This window comes from Platalea leucorodia, assembly GCF_965183815.1.
Source record: "Platalea leucorodia genome assembly, chromosome: 4".
NCBI lineage: Eukaryota > Metazoa > Chordata > Aves > Pelecaniformes > Threskiornithidae > Platalea > Platalea leucorodia.
The window spans coordinates 113,924,330-113,945,892 of record NC_138826.1 but is presented as its reverse complement, the minus strand read 5'-3'; the positions used below and the strand labels follow the sequence as shown (position 1 = coordinate 113,945,892).

At 40.7% G+C, this 21,563-nt stretch overlaps 1 protein-coding gene across 1 annotated transcript in view; it reads right to left on the bottom strand.

Moving 5' to 3' along the window:
- Positions 1–21,563, bottom strand: part of RELN (reelin) — a gene marked incomplete at its 5' end in the record, with an annotated part of 297,323 nt that overhangs the window by 20,334 nt on the left and 255,426 nt on the right. The window contains 12 exons of the mRNA XM_082311058.1: positions 542–719; positions 1,398–1,612; positions 2,389–2,543; positions 3,317–3,573; positions 4,675–4,868; positions 6,151–6,328; positions 7,689–7,829; positions 11,111–11,279; positions 13,567–13,816; positions 15,095–15,353; positions 18,681–18,828; positions 19,832–20,052. Of these exons, the coding sequence (XP_082167184.1) occupies positions 542–719; positions 1,398–1,612; positions 2,389–2,543; positions 3,317–3,573; positions 4,675–4,868; positions 6,151–6,328; positions 7,689–7,829; positions 11,111–11,279; positions 13,567–13,816; positions 15,095–15,353; positions 18,681–18,828; positions 19,832–20,052 (2,365 nt within the window). The remainder of the gene's footprint in view (positions 1–541; positions 720–1,397; positions 1,613–2,388; positions 2,544–3,316; positions 3,574–4,674; positions 4,869–6,150; positions 6,329–7,688; positions 7,830–11,110; positions 11,280–13,566; positions 13,817–15,094; positions 15,354–18,680; positions 18,829–19,831; positions 20,053–21,563) is intronic.

Genomic DNA, 21,563 nt, shown 5'->3' with positions numbered 1-21,563 from the left:
ATGCGATGGTAAACACTGCATCTTAAACTAATTTGGGGTTCCTTACATATTCTTTTCTAAATATGTTAAATTTTTAAAATATTTGAACTTTTAAATTAGCAATATCTAACTAGATTTCACTCACTTGTTATAGGGTAACGCTAATAACAGCTAGTGAATTAATTTTTCGTAATTTTATGTCATTTTCTTGTATTCCCTACTTCAGTAAGCTCTTTCATGATAAAGACAATCTTTCTACAGGTCTTGATCAAATATAATCATATGTGCAAGGGTGATTCAGATCATGATGATCTAAGGATGAACAGTGAACTTTATCACAGCTTTATCGGGCAGTGTTATTTGCAAAGGAACAAACCCATTCTTGGATACTGCAGTAACAGTTTTGTTAAAAAATTATAAAAGGGCTGAAAATGGATTTGAGTATCTTCAGGCTGACAGGAATCAAAGCTAAATTTCCAGTGGGATCGATCTCCTTCTCTCTCTCCCCTTCTCAGCCAAGCACATGGCAAAATTCACACTTCAAAACATGCAGTAAAATTACCTTCAGTGTTTGGGTCAGATAGCAGTTTGGTCCCGAATACCCAGGATCACAGATGCACTGCTCATTCAGGCAGTCTCCATGACCTCTACAGTTTTCCAGACAACCAGGACCCAGATAGAAATTATCGATGGCCCACTGCATATCTGAGTATTTCTGGTAGAACCGAAACCTCACGGGACTAGATATAAAGGAATGAAGGAAAACAGAAATATGTATAAAACAACTTTGCTCAATTGAAAAAAGGTGGGTGAAACATAATACACTTATGACTGTACTATCCTCGAAGCTTCCACTAGTAATATCTGGCAGTATTTGTTGAAATTGATTTTATACATATCCATATCTTCTTCTTCACACATGTACTACCTATGATATATGGACGGACTACAGACACTGCTGAAGCAGGAAAAAGCTATTCTGGCTTCTTGCAAGAGAATTTTAATTTTGGTTATACTTCCTGAGCAGATTACTCAAAGAATATAAGAGATTTTAATCTTGCAGAAAAAGACAAATGGTTTGCATATGTGCGGACTACTGCAGACAGTAAGGGTAACTTTCCCACTCAGTAACCTCATAAATTTACTCTCTAATTGACCACAGCTGTCTGAACAGAGCCAGAACATGTTGTACAGGAGCAGACTGCAGAGAAGCAAGGATAACTTTGCCGGTTGTTCAGACCAAGAGTCATGGCCAATCTTGATTGATAGGAAATAAAATTATGCAGCACACGCAATGAACATGAACACTGCTAGTCTGCACTTCCCTCGAAAGACAATGAATAGGCAGATGTATCCCCCGTTGTGTTTTTCAGAAGGTACTGAATCCAAGACAAAATGAGCAGCGAATTCATACTTACTTGCCCACAAGGTTTTCAGGTAGTGAGTAAGTTACTCTTTTCCATCCTTTTGTGGGAAAGAAGACAGATGGCTGCGAAACACTACCAGAACATTTTGGATCAGCTGGTAAACACTGAGGTACTAAGTAACTCCAGCTAACGCCAAAGTCAGTGGAATACTGCACGTGGACCTGATTTTGTGCAAGTTTTTCTGAGGTTTTACATCCAACAGAAACCTAATAAAGAAGAGAGCATAAGTAAATTAGAATTAATTGTGGTGGTGGTTAGAATTTTGCTTGAAATGATGGCAGTATCAGTGCTTGTATGGTACCAGTCACCTGCAGATCTCATCAATATTCCCAACATTGAGAACAGGCACCATATTTATTTTTCTTCTAGTTAGCTCACCTTTCTGGATTTCCAGGTTTTGACACTTGTGCCTGATACCCCAGTGCCCCATAACTAATAACGTTAATCTCCCCTTCCATGCAACCTAAGATTTGACTATTTCAGAGGAGGCAACCCAGCTCGGTTATGTTAGGCAGAACGTCTTTATGGGAGAGTTGTGCAAAGGGCTCTTACAACTTCCAAATATTGCTGGTTATTTCTTTAATTTAGGTAAAGGGGTGTATGAAGGGCAGTTTGGGTGCAGGTTTGATGTGAATGCATGACAACATAGGAGTAGTGTGGACTACTTTGGAGCTGTTTTTCCCTCACCAAGCAGCTGTAACAAAATAGGCACCTTGTACACGTGTAATATCCTTGTTACATGATTTCCATACAACTGCTGTGCTGGAAGAGAAGAGTGCGTCACCTCTGAGAACAGCCTGTGGTATTAAAGCTGACCAACACGAGGTAGGTGAGAAAAATGAGGGTGGCCTAATAATAACGCTTTTCCCTGCGGGGAATGGCTCATGCGTAGGCCTATACATCATCCTACCTCCTGAAAAATCTATTTAGATCTGGAGAAAACTGTGGATTTGAATAATTACATTGCAGACAGAGATCTTACCTTGAACTGCATAATCCAGCCTTCTGTAGGAGTCAGGTCGTGGGTGACTGCGTAGACCTCTCTGCCATCATGGCTCCCGCAGATCATGACGCCATCAGGAGAATCACAAAACCTCTCAATTGAGCAATCATCATGGAATAACCAGTGTTCATTCACTTGAAAATAAATGGCGATGCCAGTAGTATATAGTGACAATATAAATTAAAGAAAACAGGGAGTAGTGTTAACCACTAAAGGTGATTCGTGGCTTTATTTTTCAGCCTACGTGAGAATTATTTAGCATTGTTCCTGAGAATGTCAGTACCTCATCTTTCTCATGTACATATTTATTACATTTATCACGTTTATTGCTCAAAGCACCTCTTACTACTCTCTTACATAAGCATTATAGCATTATTTTTTAATGTTCAAGAAGTAAGGATCTGAGACTTACTCAAAACATAAACTTCTGTTGCACTGGACATTACGGGAGAACTTTTTAATGGATGTTGCCTACATGTCTGCACAAAGGGTACCCCAGCACTGTTAGCTGTTAAGCTGTAAACATCCAGAAATACATCCTCTACAAAATTTAGTTGTAAAATGTAACTTAACTTCCCTAAAGAATGTTGAAAAAAGTGAGGAAATAGGAAACAGATACTCAGATTAAGAAATCTGCTTAGAATAACCTGGCTCTTTTTAATCCTTTTTTCTTTCTTTGAAGAGCAATTAATCTTCTAAGTCAATTCATGCAGTAAAAAGAGAAAAGTTAAATTCCATCTTTTCATTTTGCATTTTGTGAACTAAAAACAAAAGACAAGACCCCTATAGCAATGGGATTGCCTGTGATATCCGCTACAGTGAGGCAAAGATTCAGAGGCTCAGCAAGATTTGGAAATTGCTGCACTGACTTCTTGGTCTTTAATTCAGATCCACGTGAAACTTTTACCTGTAGTTTTGTCTTCCATGAACATGTCGAAGGCGATCCTCCCAGTGGGCCCTGCGTCAGCAGGGGAGCGCTCATGCTGCGGCAGGGGAGCGCTGCTGAAGGTGTCGAGCATCACTGTCCTCTGGTCAGCTGAGCCGGAGATCAACACATTGTCGATAGCCCAGTCGTTCTGGTCCAGGCCATCATGTTTAGGTTGCCACCAGCGGAAGCGTGTCCCAATGGTTTTGGCATCGTAGGGAAGGAGGATGTTCACAAAGCTGAAATAAAAAGTGGAAATTAGTTGTAGGAAAGCCACAGGAGGAGGACACTTCTCAATGCTCTGTGCCGGGTGCTTTGACCAGGTCCACTCCCGTTGTTTCCTAGAGTATGTGGAAGTTGTGAAAGAAGAAAAAGACTGGGCGATCTAGCCTACGTTCCCCTATGAAACAAAACCCTTCCTGATCACTCCCAACGTCATCCTGGGACAGGAGCTCAGAGTGAGGTGGGAAGGGCCATCAGCCAGACTGTGGCATGGTTTGAGCCACCTCACGTGCTCCAGCTGTGCTTATGGGACCAAATGCAATGGTCTAGACTAGTAGGGTATGACCGTAAGGTCGTAATTAAGGGAAGCGTTAAGAAGGAGAATGTTGAAGTAAAATTAAGATTGCTATTTTCAACCTGGAGCCATTCAGCAGATAGCAATGCTCCAGTACAATTTTCTTGTTTTTTTGTTTTTCGTTTCAACAGTAGATGATAGTACACTTAAATCTTTTGTCCAAGTAAAAGTGCTAGTAATTTCTTACTGTGTTCAAATGAAATAACAAATAATGGGTCCCTCCCAGCCCCATTTTCTACGAGTCTTTCGAATTAGTCAGTGAGGAAAAGGTCCACCCATATCTATGCATGATTTGAATCTTACAAATATCTGAAAATAGGGCTTGAGTGTATCCATCCTTCTGATAGATACCTGCAGAAATTCAGTTTTTCCTCTACACACCTTTTTCTAACTAGTTCAAGCAATGACTTTCCGCTCTCGTCAGTAAGAAACGAGATTGCAAATGAAAGTATCTTAAAGAACAGGATGAACATCATTACAGTAGCTATTAATTTATCTTCCTGCAACCACTTCTAAATCTACCAGACTGCTACAGACTCCTTACTACCCTTGTATTTCTGGCCTAGCAGCTGCACAAATGCTGATGCTCAAGCACATGTGCTAAAGCCATTCATAAATGCTTGCAGGACTGGACAGGCTGAACTCTTAAAGATCTGACATCCAAACCACAGCAGTAATATGTCCCACGGGTTCTTACGAAACATTCAAGACCACTTTACTTTAGTACAGAAAATTATACAGGCAGAAGAAGGTATCTACAAACCCCGGCTTGCTGAATTGATCATAGAAAATTTCCATTAAGAGGCTCCAGGTGATTCCACCATTCACAGAATACTCTAGCAGCACTCCTTGGTTGCGGTTATTGGGAGTTATCAGACATCCATACATGAAATAAAACTGGATGAACTCTGCACTGGTGAGGTTCAAGTCCACTGTAACTAACATACGGCTGCAGCCCTTAAAAGAAATGAAAAAATATGTTGGCTGGTGTTGGCTGGCAAAACTTATGAACATAAAGTGTTAGACTATGCAGTCACTATTAATATAACTTCATGTTTTAAAACCTTCAAAATTGTACAAAATTATACTAATTATAACAAAGGTAAAGCTACAACAGAACAATAAACGTTCTTCCCTAAGGACATAATTTCAGTTATGGTCTTTCTTGAAAATTCCTGTTGTGTATTCATACACGTTGCTACTTGTACCTGCAGCTTTACAACATTCAGTATCAACACCTTTCTTCTGAATTATTCACCTTTCTTCTGAATACAAGAGTTACAAAAATCCATGCCTCCAGTGTAAAACACAAGGTTTTCCAGGCAGAGTTAATGAATCACTGATTATGTGCTCAATTTATGCAAACCAGCAGATGGCACAGCAATTTTAATATGTGTGTTTTCCTATAATCTCTTATATATTTCACAATCCTTAGTCTGTTAGTTAAGTGGTGCCTCCTTAGTCCTACTGGAAGGAAGTGGAAATGTAATGCTTCTATTAGTTTATTTTAGAAAACACATCAGTTTGAACCTAGTTATACATTTGCATGGAAGAGATCTACAAGCATAAGTTTTACATGTTTCTAAAATACTACTTTATCATTTTTATAATCCTGCAGTTATTTGTAAGCAAACTGTAATTCAGCAGCAGTCTGGGTTATATACCTATGTATGTAGCTAAACAAGGAAATTTTACTCTGAGCTTAATCTGAAAAAAAAACAATAATGAAATATCTGAAGGATGAGGCTACACATGGATGTATTTTCAAGGACCAAGTACAATGCAAATACCTAGTTATTAATTTACCTCTGTGGTCTGATTAGAAGCCGCACCAAACTCCAGTCTCTGGAAGTTGTAAGTGCTAAGAGAAGGCTATTATGAGTGAGTGGAATTGAATATCTACATACTTGGACTGTGCTTCAGTCTATCAGCTCCACCTCCAAAGGCCCCTCCACGGCTCCCTTCAGGAGGCACACACACTAGATCTCATTTTCCTGGCTGCAGCATAGCCAGGAACACGGTATCTGCTTTCCTGGAGTGTTTCTGGCTGGACCTCATCTGTAGGACCTGTCTGACTTTGACCTTCAGCTAGTCAAAGGATATAATTTTTTTTGTGTTATGTATTTAACATATTATGCTGATATTTTTTAACACCTTGCTATTTATTTATTTAACTTTTTAAATCAGTCCCATTTATACTGTCAAATGGAGTGAGCTGGCCCCCGTGCTGAACACATACCCCGCTGAAGTGAAGAGCCATCCCAGAGGCTACCGCCCCGCAGACCGTGCTCAGTTTGCCCCCGTTCACCGTCAGCCAGTTCTGGTTCGATGGCGAGCGATTGAAATTATCTTTCAGTTGTGTCGGAAGCGGGGTCTCTGGCTCGTCGCAGTACAGCCCACCCCAGTGCTCATCGCAACTGCAGAGGAAAACAAATGCAAAATTCAGCTGGCAAAGGAGGTTTAATCAGTGCCATGTCATTCCACATTAAGGTGCCATCTTATTCCGCGTACAGGCTGCCTGCATCATTTACTAGTGCACAACTGGTATATGGGGGTTTCAAACATCTGCCACTTTTTGTAGTTAATATGAAACAAAAATGACTTTAGGAAGGCTAGTATTATGCATCATTCAAGCTGCTAATAGAGAGTACACTCCAGCACAGAGTAAAATCAGCAAAATACATTGTACTTGGATAGATAAACCTAAGAGAATGTGCCAAGCCTAAGAATGTCCTGCTAATGTTAAATTTTAAGTAAGTTTCTGTAAAATTTTAGTGGATGGGTGCTTTCCTGTTGTTTCTTTATATAGTCCCCCTTTTTTTTTCTCCTCTGAAAAACCTTCTTATAATGTGTCATAGATTGGATAACAGCATGGAAATGTGTTCTGCTACTATGCAGATCTCACCAGGGAGATCATGCCTTGGTACTTCAGTGCTGTCAGGGTAGAGGACAACACAATAATATGTCTATTCTGCAGTGGAATATATTTCTAACAAACATAGTCAGAGTGCAATTATACAATCATTCTCTCATTTCTGTTGCCATTTGTGGCTGGAAAAAAGCAATGCATCCATCTGGAAGGTACATCTCTGTTGCCAGACAGACAAATCTGGGGAGATCTGGTTGTTGTTTTAGCTTTGCAGGGCTCTATGTGGGCTGTTATACAGACAGCTTGAGGATCAAGCCAGTCTGCCTCCACCGGCAAACCCTACCATGCAGCAGAGTCATCAGGCCGTCAAGCCAACAGCAGTCCCAAGGCAAAATCTGGCCTTGTGAAGAACTGGTGTACATCCTTCTGCTTAGTGGACACATCCCACCTCCAGCCCAGCTCCTCTGCACCCAGCGCCAGGACAAGGGCACGGGGACACGGCGTGAAACCCCTTGGGAATAAGGATGACATCTTCTGGGAAGCTCCAGGACTGTATGTCCCTAGAGGGGTGTGCAAACTCAAGGGGTCCCTTCTCCCTGCCTGGTGGGAGGGCAGCCAAGATGCAGCACAAGCAGCAGCAGAGGCGATGCATTGCCACTGAGGAAAGGACCAGCAGCATCGCCCACGATGTGCGAACAGGCAGAGGTCTGGCAGAGCCAACCCCCGCACTTACCCTTCCTCTTCTTATTTCTGTTCCCAACTGGTCCCGGTGCCCTGCTCAGTTTTAACAGCAAAATCCACCTTCCTTTTAAAAACTGTATCAAAATCTTTCTGAGAAGTTCATTAAAATGACAGGGGGGAGTGAAACGCTACAGTGCTGGGCAGGACAGGGAACAAATGGCACTTACACACAGTTGTCTTGCGTGCACTTCCCATGGCCACTGCACATGTCTATGCAGCCATCCCCAATGTAGACATTATCGATCGCCCATGTTTGCTGCTTATCGAAAGGAGCAGGCTGGTGCCAGCGGAAACGAGTTGCTTGAGACCTTTGAGAGAGAAAGGAAAACAGAAAGGTGGTATCTCTAGTTAAGCTAATCTTTATTTTGACTGAAAAGAAATGTCAGTCTTGAGGCTAGACTGCTCCTGGAAGATTTGTCTGATATCAGCACAACCCAGGGCTGATTCCTGGGCAATGACAAAGTCCCTGAAAAGCCAAGAGCAGGGTGCCCACGTTTTGAGAGCAGGACAAAGCACGGGTGCTTGGTAGCATGCTGAGAGTGTGGGAGGTGGGAAAGGGATCGCTGGTGAGAGCAAAGCAAGTGGGGTGTGGCTGGTGCAGTGGAGAACAGGGTAGAAAGAAGGTGGTATGCCCAAAGGGAAGCTCAGACCAGTCATAACCATGTCCCAGTGCAAATCCAAACTTGAGGGATAGCTGGGAGCTGGATCAAGCCAGAATCACCCAAATCCTCCAAGTTTCACCCTGAGCCTGGGTTTTATCGCTTCAGTCCAAGTCAACAAGCTAAGGCAACTTTTTCTCTATGAGTTCTCCCAACTACACTTAGGTAAGAGCAGCTCAAGGGAGTGGGTTGGCTCCTAGGCAAGATGCTGCCATTTATAGATCTACAGGGGACAGGTGAGAGCACCCGTTCAGGGCTTGGGGTGTGACCCGTGTTTTGCCGTTTCCTCTCTCCCCTCCATCCAGGGCTTGGCTGGAAATTTTAAGAAATGATCTATGGTGTGATCCTGCCTCCTTTCAGTAAATCATTTTCATTTTGTTGATTAAAGGCAGCTTAGCTCCCTATTCAAACACCTTGCTTTGATGTAGCTATATGTGAATTAAGTGTCTCAGCTCCCAATATAGATGATGAAAACCTAGCCGAAACAGTCAGGGGACACCAAATAGCTATTCAGTTCATGCAGCAGTAGACACCTATATTTGAGTAGCTGTGAGTAAATGAATTTCTCTAACTTATCAAAAATACCATTTTAAATTCAAGGTAGTCCATGTTTTGCTGTACAGCACTAGATGGCAGCATTGAACTTTGTATAGTCTGTTTTCTTTTGAAATTCAAAGAGAAATCACAATTATTATAAACACCAAAACAAATAAACAGCAAAATCCTCAAAATGTATTCAGTGTAAAAATAGACCTTTTATCGTAAGGTCAATGGTATCCCATGAATTATTTCTTTATAAACATGTCACATGAGGTGAATGAATAACAAGTTTATCCAAAGAGAAATCTACTGCTGTGCTGCCTAGCTGCTCACCAAATAACGTTTTTAAAAGAAATGCATAAATTGTGAGGAAGTCCTTTAGGAATAAAGACAAGCACCTATATCTTACACTGCCTGCTTTAGGTTTGGCACTTCACTAACAATTGATGGAGCTGATGCTCCTGGGAGAGGCTTCGTATTTGCATTTGCATTTTAAAATCAGCTCTGAGTCTAAGTTAAAACTAAGTCTCCATTGCCTTCTACAGGCCAGAGGTTAGATAGCACTCTGGGGTACATGGGCCCTAAAAGGCTACGTAAGTATGGGTGCTGTGCACCAGGCCAAGCTATTGACTACGTAGCCTGTGTGTCCCTAAAACAGAGGCACAAACAATTGGAGACGCACACCTGCTATTACACAGCTTGAAATAATAAAGCAGCATAAAAATTATATCACATCTAGACTAAAGGGCCTATTAGCTGCCCTATTCCTTATTCTAAAGCTTAACGTCTCCCTTGCTTGTGAGCTAAGGCTGTAATAACCTCTCTCATGCAATCCCTATCTTAGTATCTTTGGGAAATGGTATTACTTGAGCCAACAAATATAGTTACTGGATTGGACAGAAGAGCAATCTTTGCCTCAGTAGGGCATCAGACTTCTTCTTTTGACATATACTGCTCAAAAAACTTTTCAGTCTTAAAATCAGTTATTTATAAACCTGAATTTATCTCAGGTGGTAGGTTCCTTCAGGTCCAAATTCAATTGGTTTGGAACATCAACCCCAGTCCTGATTTATCCTATTCAGCCCCAGAAAGCCCCTCCCGAAAACAAATTTACAGACTTTATACAAGAACTGTTGGGGTAATGGATTTTACAGGCAATATGTGATGAAGCAGTACAAAAGAGGAAGCAGAGGAGATCAATGCTGGGAACAAGTCCTTAAAAAGTACTATTACTTGATGTGAAGCACTGCACTGAATATAAGGAAGAGTCTAGATGCCCCAAATGATTAGTAATAGAACACGGACTTTTCCACTACTAGTTTCAAAATGTGTGGCAACTGTATAGGCGCTCTCAGTACAGCTGCTAAAAAATAAAGGTCTCCGTTTCCAAACTCATATGTGCATTAGCTGGCATCTTTCATAGCAACCTTCTCAAACAGGCATAGGCTCTGCCTGCGCTGTGGTACTTCTGTGCCTGCAGTTAGCTCAGCCTATGCCTGCGTGAGGAGACTGGGCTCAGTGATAGCAGCAAAGCTGTAGAGTCAAGTTGTGCTGAGAGCCTGACATCCGCGCCACTTGTGTTTGCAGGGCTTTACTTTGGGCTAGCTCTGCGCTGGCTTTACCAGGTATGACTGTGCAGGGGATGGTCACAGCTATCACTGCAAGACAGCAGATCAAGAAGGACTCAGACTGGAAGACTGAACTACCCAGTTGTCCCTGGACAGATTTTTTTGACAAACAAAAGAAAAATCCAGCAGTTTTCAAGGCACTGCAGGGAACCCTATGGCAGCACTCCCAATAGCACTGTCAGTCCCAAACAGCTCCTTTCACTGCAGCCTCCCAACAATTCCCACAATTTTTCTTCCCTCAAAGACAAAAGAATGTAGGAAAAGGAAGAGGAGGTGAAAATGGAGCATGTGTAAAAACAATGAGGAGAGCATCAAATCTGAGAGACACAAAGGACACAAGGAATGCACAGAAAAACAGGAAGCCTGAAAAGTGGTACATTTAAAACACCAGCTCATAGCCAACAACAGCAAGCACAGGGTGCAGTGGGGATTCCGCCAGTCCAATTAGCCACCAAAACAACCAGAATTTAGTCAGGCTGACGATAACATGAGATTCTTTAAAAAGTTCCCCCTGTCCCTCCCCAGGACAAGATGGACAAGAATTTCCTATCTTGAAATAACTAAGAAAAGTAAACCCACACAGTAGCTTTGCAATTTTTATGCAAAGCAGGATGGGGCTTCATTTACTTACACTTATTTGTTGCTGCATACATGGAGTAAACAAAAATGGCAAGGTACAATTATTTTAACACTATAATGTATCATGCCTCAATACCTCGTTATGCATTTTGATTTATTCTGCAGAAAACCAGAGGGAAATACCTAGTATAGGGAGGCAGAGGCAAAGTAACCCGGGTCCACTTGTTGAAAGTGTCCGAAATGAGAATCCTCTGGAGATGGTACTTGTTGCATTCCACGTTAGTGGGAAGACAGTCTCTCAAAATTGGATGCCAGGTCAGCCCAAGGTCCACTGAATATTCCAGTTCAATAGCTAAGGGTGGAAAGATGATTAGTTACTTAATTTAGAGGCTTACATCCATAGGTCTACAATAAAATGGTAATGCGAGAGAGTTCGTCACAAGCCTATGCTGACAAAATAACCACTCAAAACTTTTCAAACCCTTGTGTCAGAAGCACAAAGCACTTCGGTGGCAGTGCTGGAGGATATGTTACATGTTGCTGAGCAGGTATAGCTCAGGAGAAGGCGGCTGCAGTACACCTCCGCATCCGCCAGCTAACTCAAGGCACCACAGGTGCAAAGACAAAGTCATCTGTCAAGTCGCCTGGATTAAGTGAAGCCAACTTCTGCAGCTGCAGCATGCAAGAAAGTGATGTGACAGCATCATGACCAGCAGCTTTTTTTGTTTTTCAGGCTGAAGGATGAGATTCAGCTGGATGTAATTGTTGTGTAAGGCAGAGCAACACTCAAATTCAAACTTTTGGCTCTGTCACAAGGTGGTTTAGTCACTCTTCCACCCCCCTCCACATCAGCTCATTTCATTATCCAGCATAAACAATTTTAAATTGAGTTTGTTAGTCAGTGAGCTTGTTTTCATTCAAACACTGTCTAGCCACATCAAACTAATGTATTCATTTCTCAGCAAAAATCAGCAATTTCGTTGTTTTGATGTTTATGGCTTATAAACTTTTATTATGGAAAATAAAGGTTAGTCAAGCTAAATACTTCAAGTTAAACTTTTATGCAGGCATTAAAAAGTAAATAATAATAGGCACAGAACTGTAACTTGAAGTAAATGTTCCAGCTGCCAGGCATTCTGGCTGTGTAAAACATGGAGCGTGGTTGCAGTGACAGGGGTGGTAAATCTGTGATATTTTTTGATTACTACAGACCCATTTCTTCTACCCTCATGCACAGAGAATGACCCTTAATTACCCAATCAGTCCTACCTGATGTCTAAGCACAGAAGACAGTACTATAGAAATACAAGGACAAGTGGATACAAACAAGGGTAAGTGAGTTTTTAGTGTTAAATCTCCATCACCAAAATGAAACGCTTTGCTCATCATGACTGGAAGCATGATTAAGTAGTGTCCTGCCTAATTGAATACTAAGTTAAAATAACGGTAAGTGTAGCAGACAAAGAAACAAAAAAAGAAGGAACTGTTTCTTTGCCAGTATATAGCTAAGCTGCCAAAACACTTTTAAACTTAGCAGAGATGATCTTAGGATGCTGCAGTGTTTTTAACACCAAAAAAAACAACTGTTAAGCATGTGAGGAAAATATCTCAGTTACTTCCATTGGCTTCAAAATAGCAAAATCAGAGAAGCCACTTCTGGGACTTCACGTAAAACCTTTTTCCATTTTTATGCAGAATTCTAGAGGAATAGTCATCAACCCAGTCAATTAATACATGCTATATGCTGCAACATATTGTTTTCTCCTCCTCATTAAAAAAATCCATACCCCAAAATCCTACAGAAAAATAATGTAATTTAAGATGTACAAGCAAGCATTCAAAAGCTAGGAAGACCTGTTTCCTCCGCATCTTAAAATTCACATAATGAACCAATTTTAATTTCCATGTGCTGTGCACTGAGTGCAGAGCATGTTTTTATTTATATGTGTATATGTATGTATATGTCTATGTGTGTATATATACATATACACATATAAAAGCGTGCTCTGCACTGAATACACATCATATGGAAAAAAGAAAGCTAGGTAATTAAAAATTGCATCATTATGTTTGTATGTGTATATACACATATATGTGCATATATCTATGCACACGTTCATACACGCATACATACATATATATACACACATTTCGTATGGATGATATAAATTTTTGCAGCTGATGCTGACTTAGCATGTGTCACATGTATGCTGACATAAATGATTTCTTAGTCATACAGATGCAAGTGAGATCTGAACTGAGACTTCACCAAAAATGCAAAACCACAAACTAAGAAACATATGCTGGAAACACCCAGCTGCTTATTATTAGAACCACAACATCACCCCAAGCAGTGGATACCATACACTGGTAAATGGATTTGAGTAAGACAGCTGTTAGTCTTTTCCTTAAATGAATTGAACTGCAACTTAAGTGCTTGGAGAGAATGATATACTTTAGTTTATCTTAGGCTTCAGACACCTAGAATAAAAAAGCTGATATTACAATTCCTAACAGAAACATGCAGCTTTCTTTTGTTTCTCAGTTCTCATTACGATGAATAATGGAACGAGAAAACAAGTGAACTTTCCTGTACAGGAGAGGAAGAGGAAGGACAGGATTTACTAAGAAGTCATTACCATAACAGGAGTCCGTGACAGAGCAGGATGCTGCAAAATCTATTTGCAAGAAAGAGTCTTCGTTGACAACGATGTCAGTGGTGACAACATAGCGGGTGCTGGCTTTCTCAATGAACACTAGAGCATCCCCAGTAGAGCCACAGACTGGCATCTTTGTTCCACCAGGATGGAGCAGCCACTTTCTATTATCCAGTGTGGTGAAATCATCTTCTAACACTGTATTGCCAGAGATGTTTCCTCCAATAAGAATCTGAAACATTAGGAAAGGAATTGTTATTGAAAAGAAAAAATGTCTAGAAGTGTTAACAAACATTCACGTGACATAGCATCCTGGAAGAGGAAGAGATTTACTGATCCATGCATATATATTCTGCTGGTTCAAAATGGACAAATTTACTTTGCAAAGAGTTTAGGTTATGAGGAAGGGGAATATCTTTTTCCTATAAAGGGTTCCTAAAGAGATCAGCTCAGCTATATAAATCTACAGTTCAGGGAGGTGAACTCCATTCTGGATGAAGTGAAACTGCTCACAAAAATAAATGCTGGTAGGAGCAAAGTGCCTACACTGTCATTTCTCCTACTGACTGTTCAGCTCTACCATAACCTGGTGCACTACAATCAGATTGCATCTGCTGATAGAACAGGGAAAATAGTCTCTGTTTTGCCATTGACTGCAAGATGTCAGCATTTTACTATGCAACAGCAAGCAAGGTAGAATTAATTTTCGTTTGTTATTCTGAATTCAGTTTCTGATCTGAACTAATTCAGTTCTGAACTAATATAACTACATTCAATGAAGATATAGGAATGAAAGAATGAGGATTTTTTTCATTTTTAAATGGAGGATGGGAAGTAAAATTTTGTAACCACATCATTAAACGTGGCTAGGAGTTCGGTTTCTGGGTTTCTCCTAAGGACCTGAACTAACTCCTTTAAAAAAACATTCACAAATATTTAAGCAAGTTGAACTCGGACAGTTCAGACTCTAACACTACTTGGAGTGCAATCACTGTAGTGGCCTTTCTTGAGATTTATACCAAGTCATACAAATCAATATAATAATCTTTACAGAAGCAAATTTCAAATATAAACCAAAACTTTGTTTTCAAAATCAGAAGATGGATATAGATTGATGGTTTTCTATCGTTTTTCCTATTACATTCTACCGAGCCAATTACATATTTGGGTAGATTTTAAATGAAGGTTTCTGAAGTTTGAACTCAGACTCGCATGTTGCATGGTAACACCTCCTGCAATGTGAACCTGTGGCTCTACCCACGTATGGGACTTTCCTAGCTCCAAAATGGGCGTTCAGTACCCTGCATAGAAACGGTGCATTATATCCACAAAATTAGTGAACAGTAATTGTGCTCTATTATTTTGCTAGATTATTACAATTCTGGAATTTCTTTATACAAAGCATTTTTGCTTGACTCAGTGAAATGGCATATACCAACAAAAGGGAAGCATTAAGACTGAAAACAGTCTACAGTTGTATTAAAGAAAAACAACACAGAGGATTCCTTACCTGGTCGATTACCCAGGGACTGTAGAAATGCCCATTCTCAGATGGTTGCCACCAGCGAAGCCGAGTGGAGCTGGAACGAGCCTTCAAGGGAATTTCCAGGGCGATGTATCGTCCCACATTGCTGGAGTTACTGAAGAGGAACTCCTGGAGAAGGCTCCACGTGAGGCCCCCGTTGAGTGAATACTGCAGCAGCACAGGCTGGCTCCTGGGGTCAGGCACCCCCTTGCCGCATCCCAGTCTCATGAAGAACTGCACAAATCTAACAGGGGGAGCAATTACCGGAAAGATTTATTTTCTGCAACATCCTAGATAAGCAACTAGAGAGACTCGGAGTTTGTCTATTGAGTAGCCCTGTGATTTCTTGCTGTAAGAGTCAGCTTTAGGAGATCTTATGATTTCCTTTTCAAAGCCTCCAGAATATAAGTAGACAGACAGGTGGGATGACAAAAATTCATTTTGCCTGTGTGGTAGTTTGCCAGGCAGAAGAGGCTGAACAAAGCTGGTCATTTATGTTTGGAGCTTTTGTCTGCACAGCAGATGGTGTTGCAAATATCAGAAACATAATCCTGGGTGAAATTTTTATCCCTGTAGCTCATCAGCAGAGATTTTAGTGGCAGAAAAGCAACAGTGCCCTAAGTAGATCATAATTTGCTATGAATTTGCTGAAATGCTTAAATTCAAAATAAGCATCCTGGTTTTCCATTGGCATAAACTAGAGAAAATCTGGACAGGAGAACAAAGCATGTTTCACTTTCAGGGATCATTTTGTCCATTTAGTCAGCCTGGGAAATTTGTCTAAATCACACCACTTAAATGTGCCGGCTTCCCTGAAGCCAGCCCAAGCCACCCAGGGACAGCAGCGCTTTCATCCCCTATTTAATCAGCTTCTCCAAAGCAGCACAATAGACTTGTATCAAACGGCAAAATTCTTCCTGTTAGCCGATGTTCATAAAGAGCTCTACTAGGCACTTGGAGTGGAAGGAACCGCTGCTGTAATGATATTTACCTATGGGACTTACAGGGATATTACAAGTATTAATTCATGTTTGCACAGCTTTTGTGCAGCTATAGAGTGTCGTATCTGTTCTAATTATTATTTCATTAGTGCTGCCTGGCTCACGGTTAAATGAAATGGTGCAAAAGAAGTTTTGCGTCAAAAGTCTTGCTCTGGTTTGATCTGCAGGTAGATCCGCTGGGAGTGGAGGCTGCAAAGGTGCTGGGCAGACAAAGCTTCAATAAAACACCAGACTTGCAAGTCAATTAATTCTAGTCCTCGCTGCGACTCACGGTTCCTCTTGCTACTATATATAACTTCTTTCGCTATAGATTACACCCACCTCCACATCCCAGACATAACATATTGCATGTGCTGTAAAGGAGCACTGGGGACCCTCATGGATCAACATATCAACTGTAATAGATTGGATTCACCGCTGGCAAGTCTTTGTGCCTCCTCAGATTTACTCCGACATTCACCACATAATTCAAAGGAAATAAGCCCAGGTGACCTTGTCTCTGTTGAATCTACTCTCTGTGGATCGCTATTCTTTTACCTGAATTTTTACGAATATAGTAATAACCCACTCAAATATAGGTAACATAACATGTAGCAGATTAAAGAGTCAAGTCATTTTAAATACCTCTCTTCTCATCCCGCAGATATTTTGCAAAGGCTCTGCCTATTTTGAAATAGAAAAACAAAGTTTTCTTGTAGATCTAGTAACGCTAAAATGTGTGGATAGTCATCTAGTAATTCAGAATCAAAAAGATTTGATCAGATGCAATAGTTAAAATCTGCTGTCCCTACTGATATTTTATGCTGTGCAGTTTCAGCTACTGGTATCACCATGATGGCGATACACTGTCCCCTCTGTTTAATTCTTTAAAATATAGATGTGATGGGAGTGGATAGTGGATTGCAGAGTCTACTCACAATCCCCAGGTGCTGAGCGTGGCTTGCAGCACCGACACCACTGCTCGCCTGTGTACTTCAGGGGTCTCAGAAGAAAGGGGGAGGTTTTAATGGGACTAGTGAGTGTAGTACACTTTAAAAGGTCTATTAGAAATGCTGGTTATCATCATTCCTCGCATAAATTGAAACCTCTCCCCAGATCTGTTATACTTTGCAGGTGGCCGATAGAGTCAGCCTGGAAATTAAGAAAATCCCACTGCAATTACTTTAGGTCGCTAAAGAGCAGTCCCCAGCAACGCCTCTGCAGTCTGCCTTGCTGTTCAGAAGAAAGCATACAGTTATTTGTTGATAACTGTTATTTTTCATAAGCATATACAAGAAATTAAATGTACTGCTTTGTTTTTCTTTTACAAAGACAGAAGTCATTTATCTCCATATAACACCTGGAGGTCAATATATGCAAATCCAGCTACAGACTGTCACAGAGAAGAGATAAATGATGGTTCTTTGAACATGAGCAATAAGGAAAAGATGTCATTTAGTCTAATGGAGCAACTTATGAGATCTCTTGTATCTTTTGTTAAGCAATCTTTTAATTTCAGAACAGTCTAGGAAATCAAATTAGTGCAGAGTATTGATGTTTGTGTTTATCAAGTTCTGAAAAAAGTTTGCTGTGAGTAATCTCACAAATTCAGTACAAGGACCTCTAATATTACACCTCACTGAGGGTTAACTAATTGCTTATCTAACAAATACAATGGTTAGAAATTAGGCATCTTTATTGACCATGAGGCTCTGCAATTAAACCATTATTTAAAGAGTCAATGCTAATGAAGACAAATCAAAAAGAGATAAAGTGCCTATTAAAGTGTTTCCCACAGAACATTAGAGAGGAGCAGGGTGTTTACAGGAGACCAGTGGAGAAAAGTCTCAGAGAAAATGCAATCTCTCCAAAGTAATAAAATAAGGATATAAGCTGAGATACTGAATAAATTAGAAAACAATGCTGATTTGTTAGCATGCACGCAATTAGGATGTGGTTTAATTTATATTAGCGTAAATTTTTTTAATGTGCCTTGCTTAGTATGTCTCACTCATCAAATATCTCTTCTGCAGCATAATGATACAACATAATCTCTACATACACTAAAAATATTTGTTTTTCAGTTGCTGTGCTCAGTGTAGCTGGTGACAGCTTGATGGGAATTTCTCAGTGAATTACTGGAAACAAATGTGCACAATAAGAAGAAAGTAAGCTTCAGAAATGAAAGAATTATGAGACGATGAATGTAAGAGTTATACTGGCAGCAGATACTCCTATTTCAGCGATGGCTCATGATACACCAAAGTGTAAGGCAAGCAGAACATGTGACGTGAAATCGATTTCTCACATTATGCATTTAAGAAATAAAAACTTGCATAAACTACTGAAGGTGTGACATTAGATCCTGGAGTTCTTATTCAAGGAAAAAAGTAACATTTCAGTGGTTAATCCCATTAAAGTTCAAGTTAAATTTAATTTAAAATAGTAACAGTGGTTAAAATGGAATATTTGTTAGAGTAAGCACCACAGAATATATCAGCTCGCCTTTACCATGAAGTATCACATATGTATTAGTCTTCAGTATATTATCTCTTCAGTGAAATCCTGAAAGAACTTTAAAACTGTGTTACCTGGCTTGTGACAAATCTAGGTCTCGAGTCATCAGCATACGTAAGCCTTCTTCATTAAAGAAAAGGTTGTTTCCTCCAGACATGATACCACATTTCCTTGATGGCTTTCCACCACTCACAAGCAGGAATCTATCAGACTCCAGCTGACCTGAATACACAGTAAATACATATTTATGATTCACTCTGAAGTGCTCCTACTCCAAGAGTACTTTTTCCAGAGGATGAGAGCTAAATTAAACATTACATGCAGAGTGAACAAATATTCAGTGTTTCCGATGCAATGTTTTCTAGAAAACTGTCACGAATCAAAACAAAATAAACCCATAAGTATGAAAGTTGGGATCTTAGTCTCCAGTTATTCCCAGGGTTTTCCACTTTTCTTCATTTTTCTTAAGTTAACAACAAAGTACCCAGGTCTATAAAGAAACTTTGAGTGCATGCAAGCAAGGGCTGGCAAAATTTAAAATGAACAGCAGCACCTATGAAGAGATGAGTTTGTTTCACAGGTGCTGCTTTATTCAAAACGTGCTCTTCTTGCCATGCTTGCTAGCAGGGGAAACCTCGAGGTGGTTTTAGAGCTGGGTGCATGGATACTGTGTGTGTCCAGGCATGCATAAGGCTTTGAGTTCCCTCCTGGCATCACTCACTTGGGGTCTGCCATGCCTGCTGAGCGGTGGCCCTCACTGCTGAGACACACGGTCTGCTCTGAAATTATATTTGCCATACTAAGGCCACTAAGATTTCCCTTGTAGTGAGAAATGACACAACCTTAAAACCCTCTGTTGTTTGCCTCACTTGCACGCATTCTGTCTGTGCTGAAGTCAAACTACTATCAAACCATCATTTTCTTCTAAAATTATTTTCTACATGCAGTTTCAGGAAATTCTATTTTGGTGAAGATTTTGTATTCCAGCATTAACAACTTCAGAAAGAGTCAGACATTCCAAACCAGGCAAATGATGGCCATCAGACATTGACAAACCGTGCTTGAGAATGACATCTAAACTATTTGGTTCGTGGGAGTAGTCCCACAGCATAAATTAAATTCAGAAGCTGTAGAGGTGAGGAAGAATTTGCTGTTTCATCCCTTGAGCCCTGGGTTCCACTAAGATGGACAGGCAGAATTCAGACCAAAAAAAGAGAAGAGATACCTTCAAAATCATCCTTAAGGAAGTCAGAGTTCTTGGTACTTATTTTGCAGGTTGGTCCAGAGTACCCGGGGTCGCAGATGCACTTTGTGCCGTTGATACAGCTGCCGTGCCCATTGCACATCTCCTCGCACTGCGGGCCGATGTAGACGTTGTCAATGGCCCAAGTCACTGGCTGGGATCCAGCAGGGTAAAATCCTTGGTACCATCTGAACCTTGCCAACCTGAAAAAGGTGTAAAGCGTACTTACTTTAAATAATAGTTCCATCTTTTTTGTATTTCATATATATATATACACCATACTATGCATATATATAGTACTGTTTTTGTTGGAATCCGCTTGATAAATAGCTTAATTCTAGAAACTGGCTGCTATATCTAATTCCTTCAGTACCTCATGCATCTTTATCCCGACATTCAACCCAAGTACTGACAGAAATAAAAATAACATTATTCATTAGCTGCAATACCAAAACTGAATGAAGGACTTGAAAATGGGAATTGGAATCTAACCACTCTTCTCCCCATCATTTGTGGGGAGGATGAATGGCTGTGGTCTGATGGATTTCCTTCTGCTTTGGCGTACAGTGTCTGGGTCAGACTGGGCCACTTTCACCCTCTCCTGGAGAGTGGAATCCTACTTCAGGTTGCCACCCTGCCCCCAGGGAGACCACGTGTGGAACTGGGGTGGTAAGATCTCACCCTCAGTTGCACGGAAAGAAAACATCATCCGCCATGTCACCAGGTATTCAGCTTGCTTTCAGGTGGCTTAATCTTAAACCAGACTGATATTGCAAGTTGTTAATTTAAACTATATGCTCCTTTGGGCGCTGTCCTGTCATTTTTAACTCACTTCCAAAGTGTTACTCGCATCAATGCTACATGTAAAGAGGAACTGACTGGGGAAGGAGGGAAAACAAACCAAGTAGGGGAGAAACACTTGAGAGACTAATTTTATAACCCAGTAAGAAAACGTTCTAAAGGAGGAAGGAAACCAGAAGAGTGAGAAGGGGAAAGCACTTAATTGCATTGCATGTTTATTGTGTCTTGTTAGACAGGTGAATCAATAGCACAGGCAGCTGAAAAGCTTTTTTGTCTCCATTTGCTAAAAAGGAATTTTTATGAGGGGATTCAGGTGATAAGGGATAGGTGATGGGTGGGGACACTACTAACAGTTTCAAGAAAGACGCCCAAGAACCAGAGTCCTGTTGGAAGTCAAAAACATGGATTTTAGTGTGCCTGGGGTGAAGGACACAAGTGTGAGGCTGGAGGTGTCGTAAGCTCCTCTTCAGAGGAGCCTCACGGGTGGGATGCGTTCCACCCCTGAGGCACGTCAGCTCCTTCTCTCAGGCGTGGATGAAGCACGACTTGTGTCTGAAGCAGAGTGAAATACCGGTCTTGTTGAAGTTGGTAGGTGTTTCTTCACCGATTCAACAGGCCCTGGGCTTTTCCTTCAGGACATAACTGGAATACTAATTCATAGTAAACAGCTATATGCTGAGAGCATATATTAATTTCCAAAATAGCATACATAGTGGAAATAACTAAAAATGTCTTCATCTTCATTTAAATATAATCACTTGACACTTTGGGGATGAAAAGGCTAGGGTTTTTTTAGAATTACATAAGGAGTCAGGTTTGGAGTTTTTTTCTTGTTATTCTAGTGGATTCTGGTGGAGAAAATCCCCCTTCAGCCCTCTAGCCCGAGAATTTCATGGCACTGAATGGTCCATGG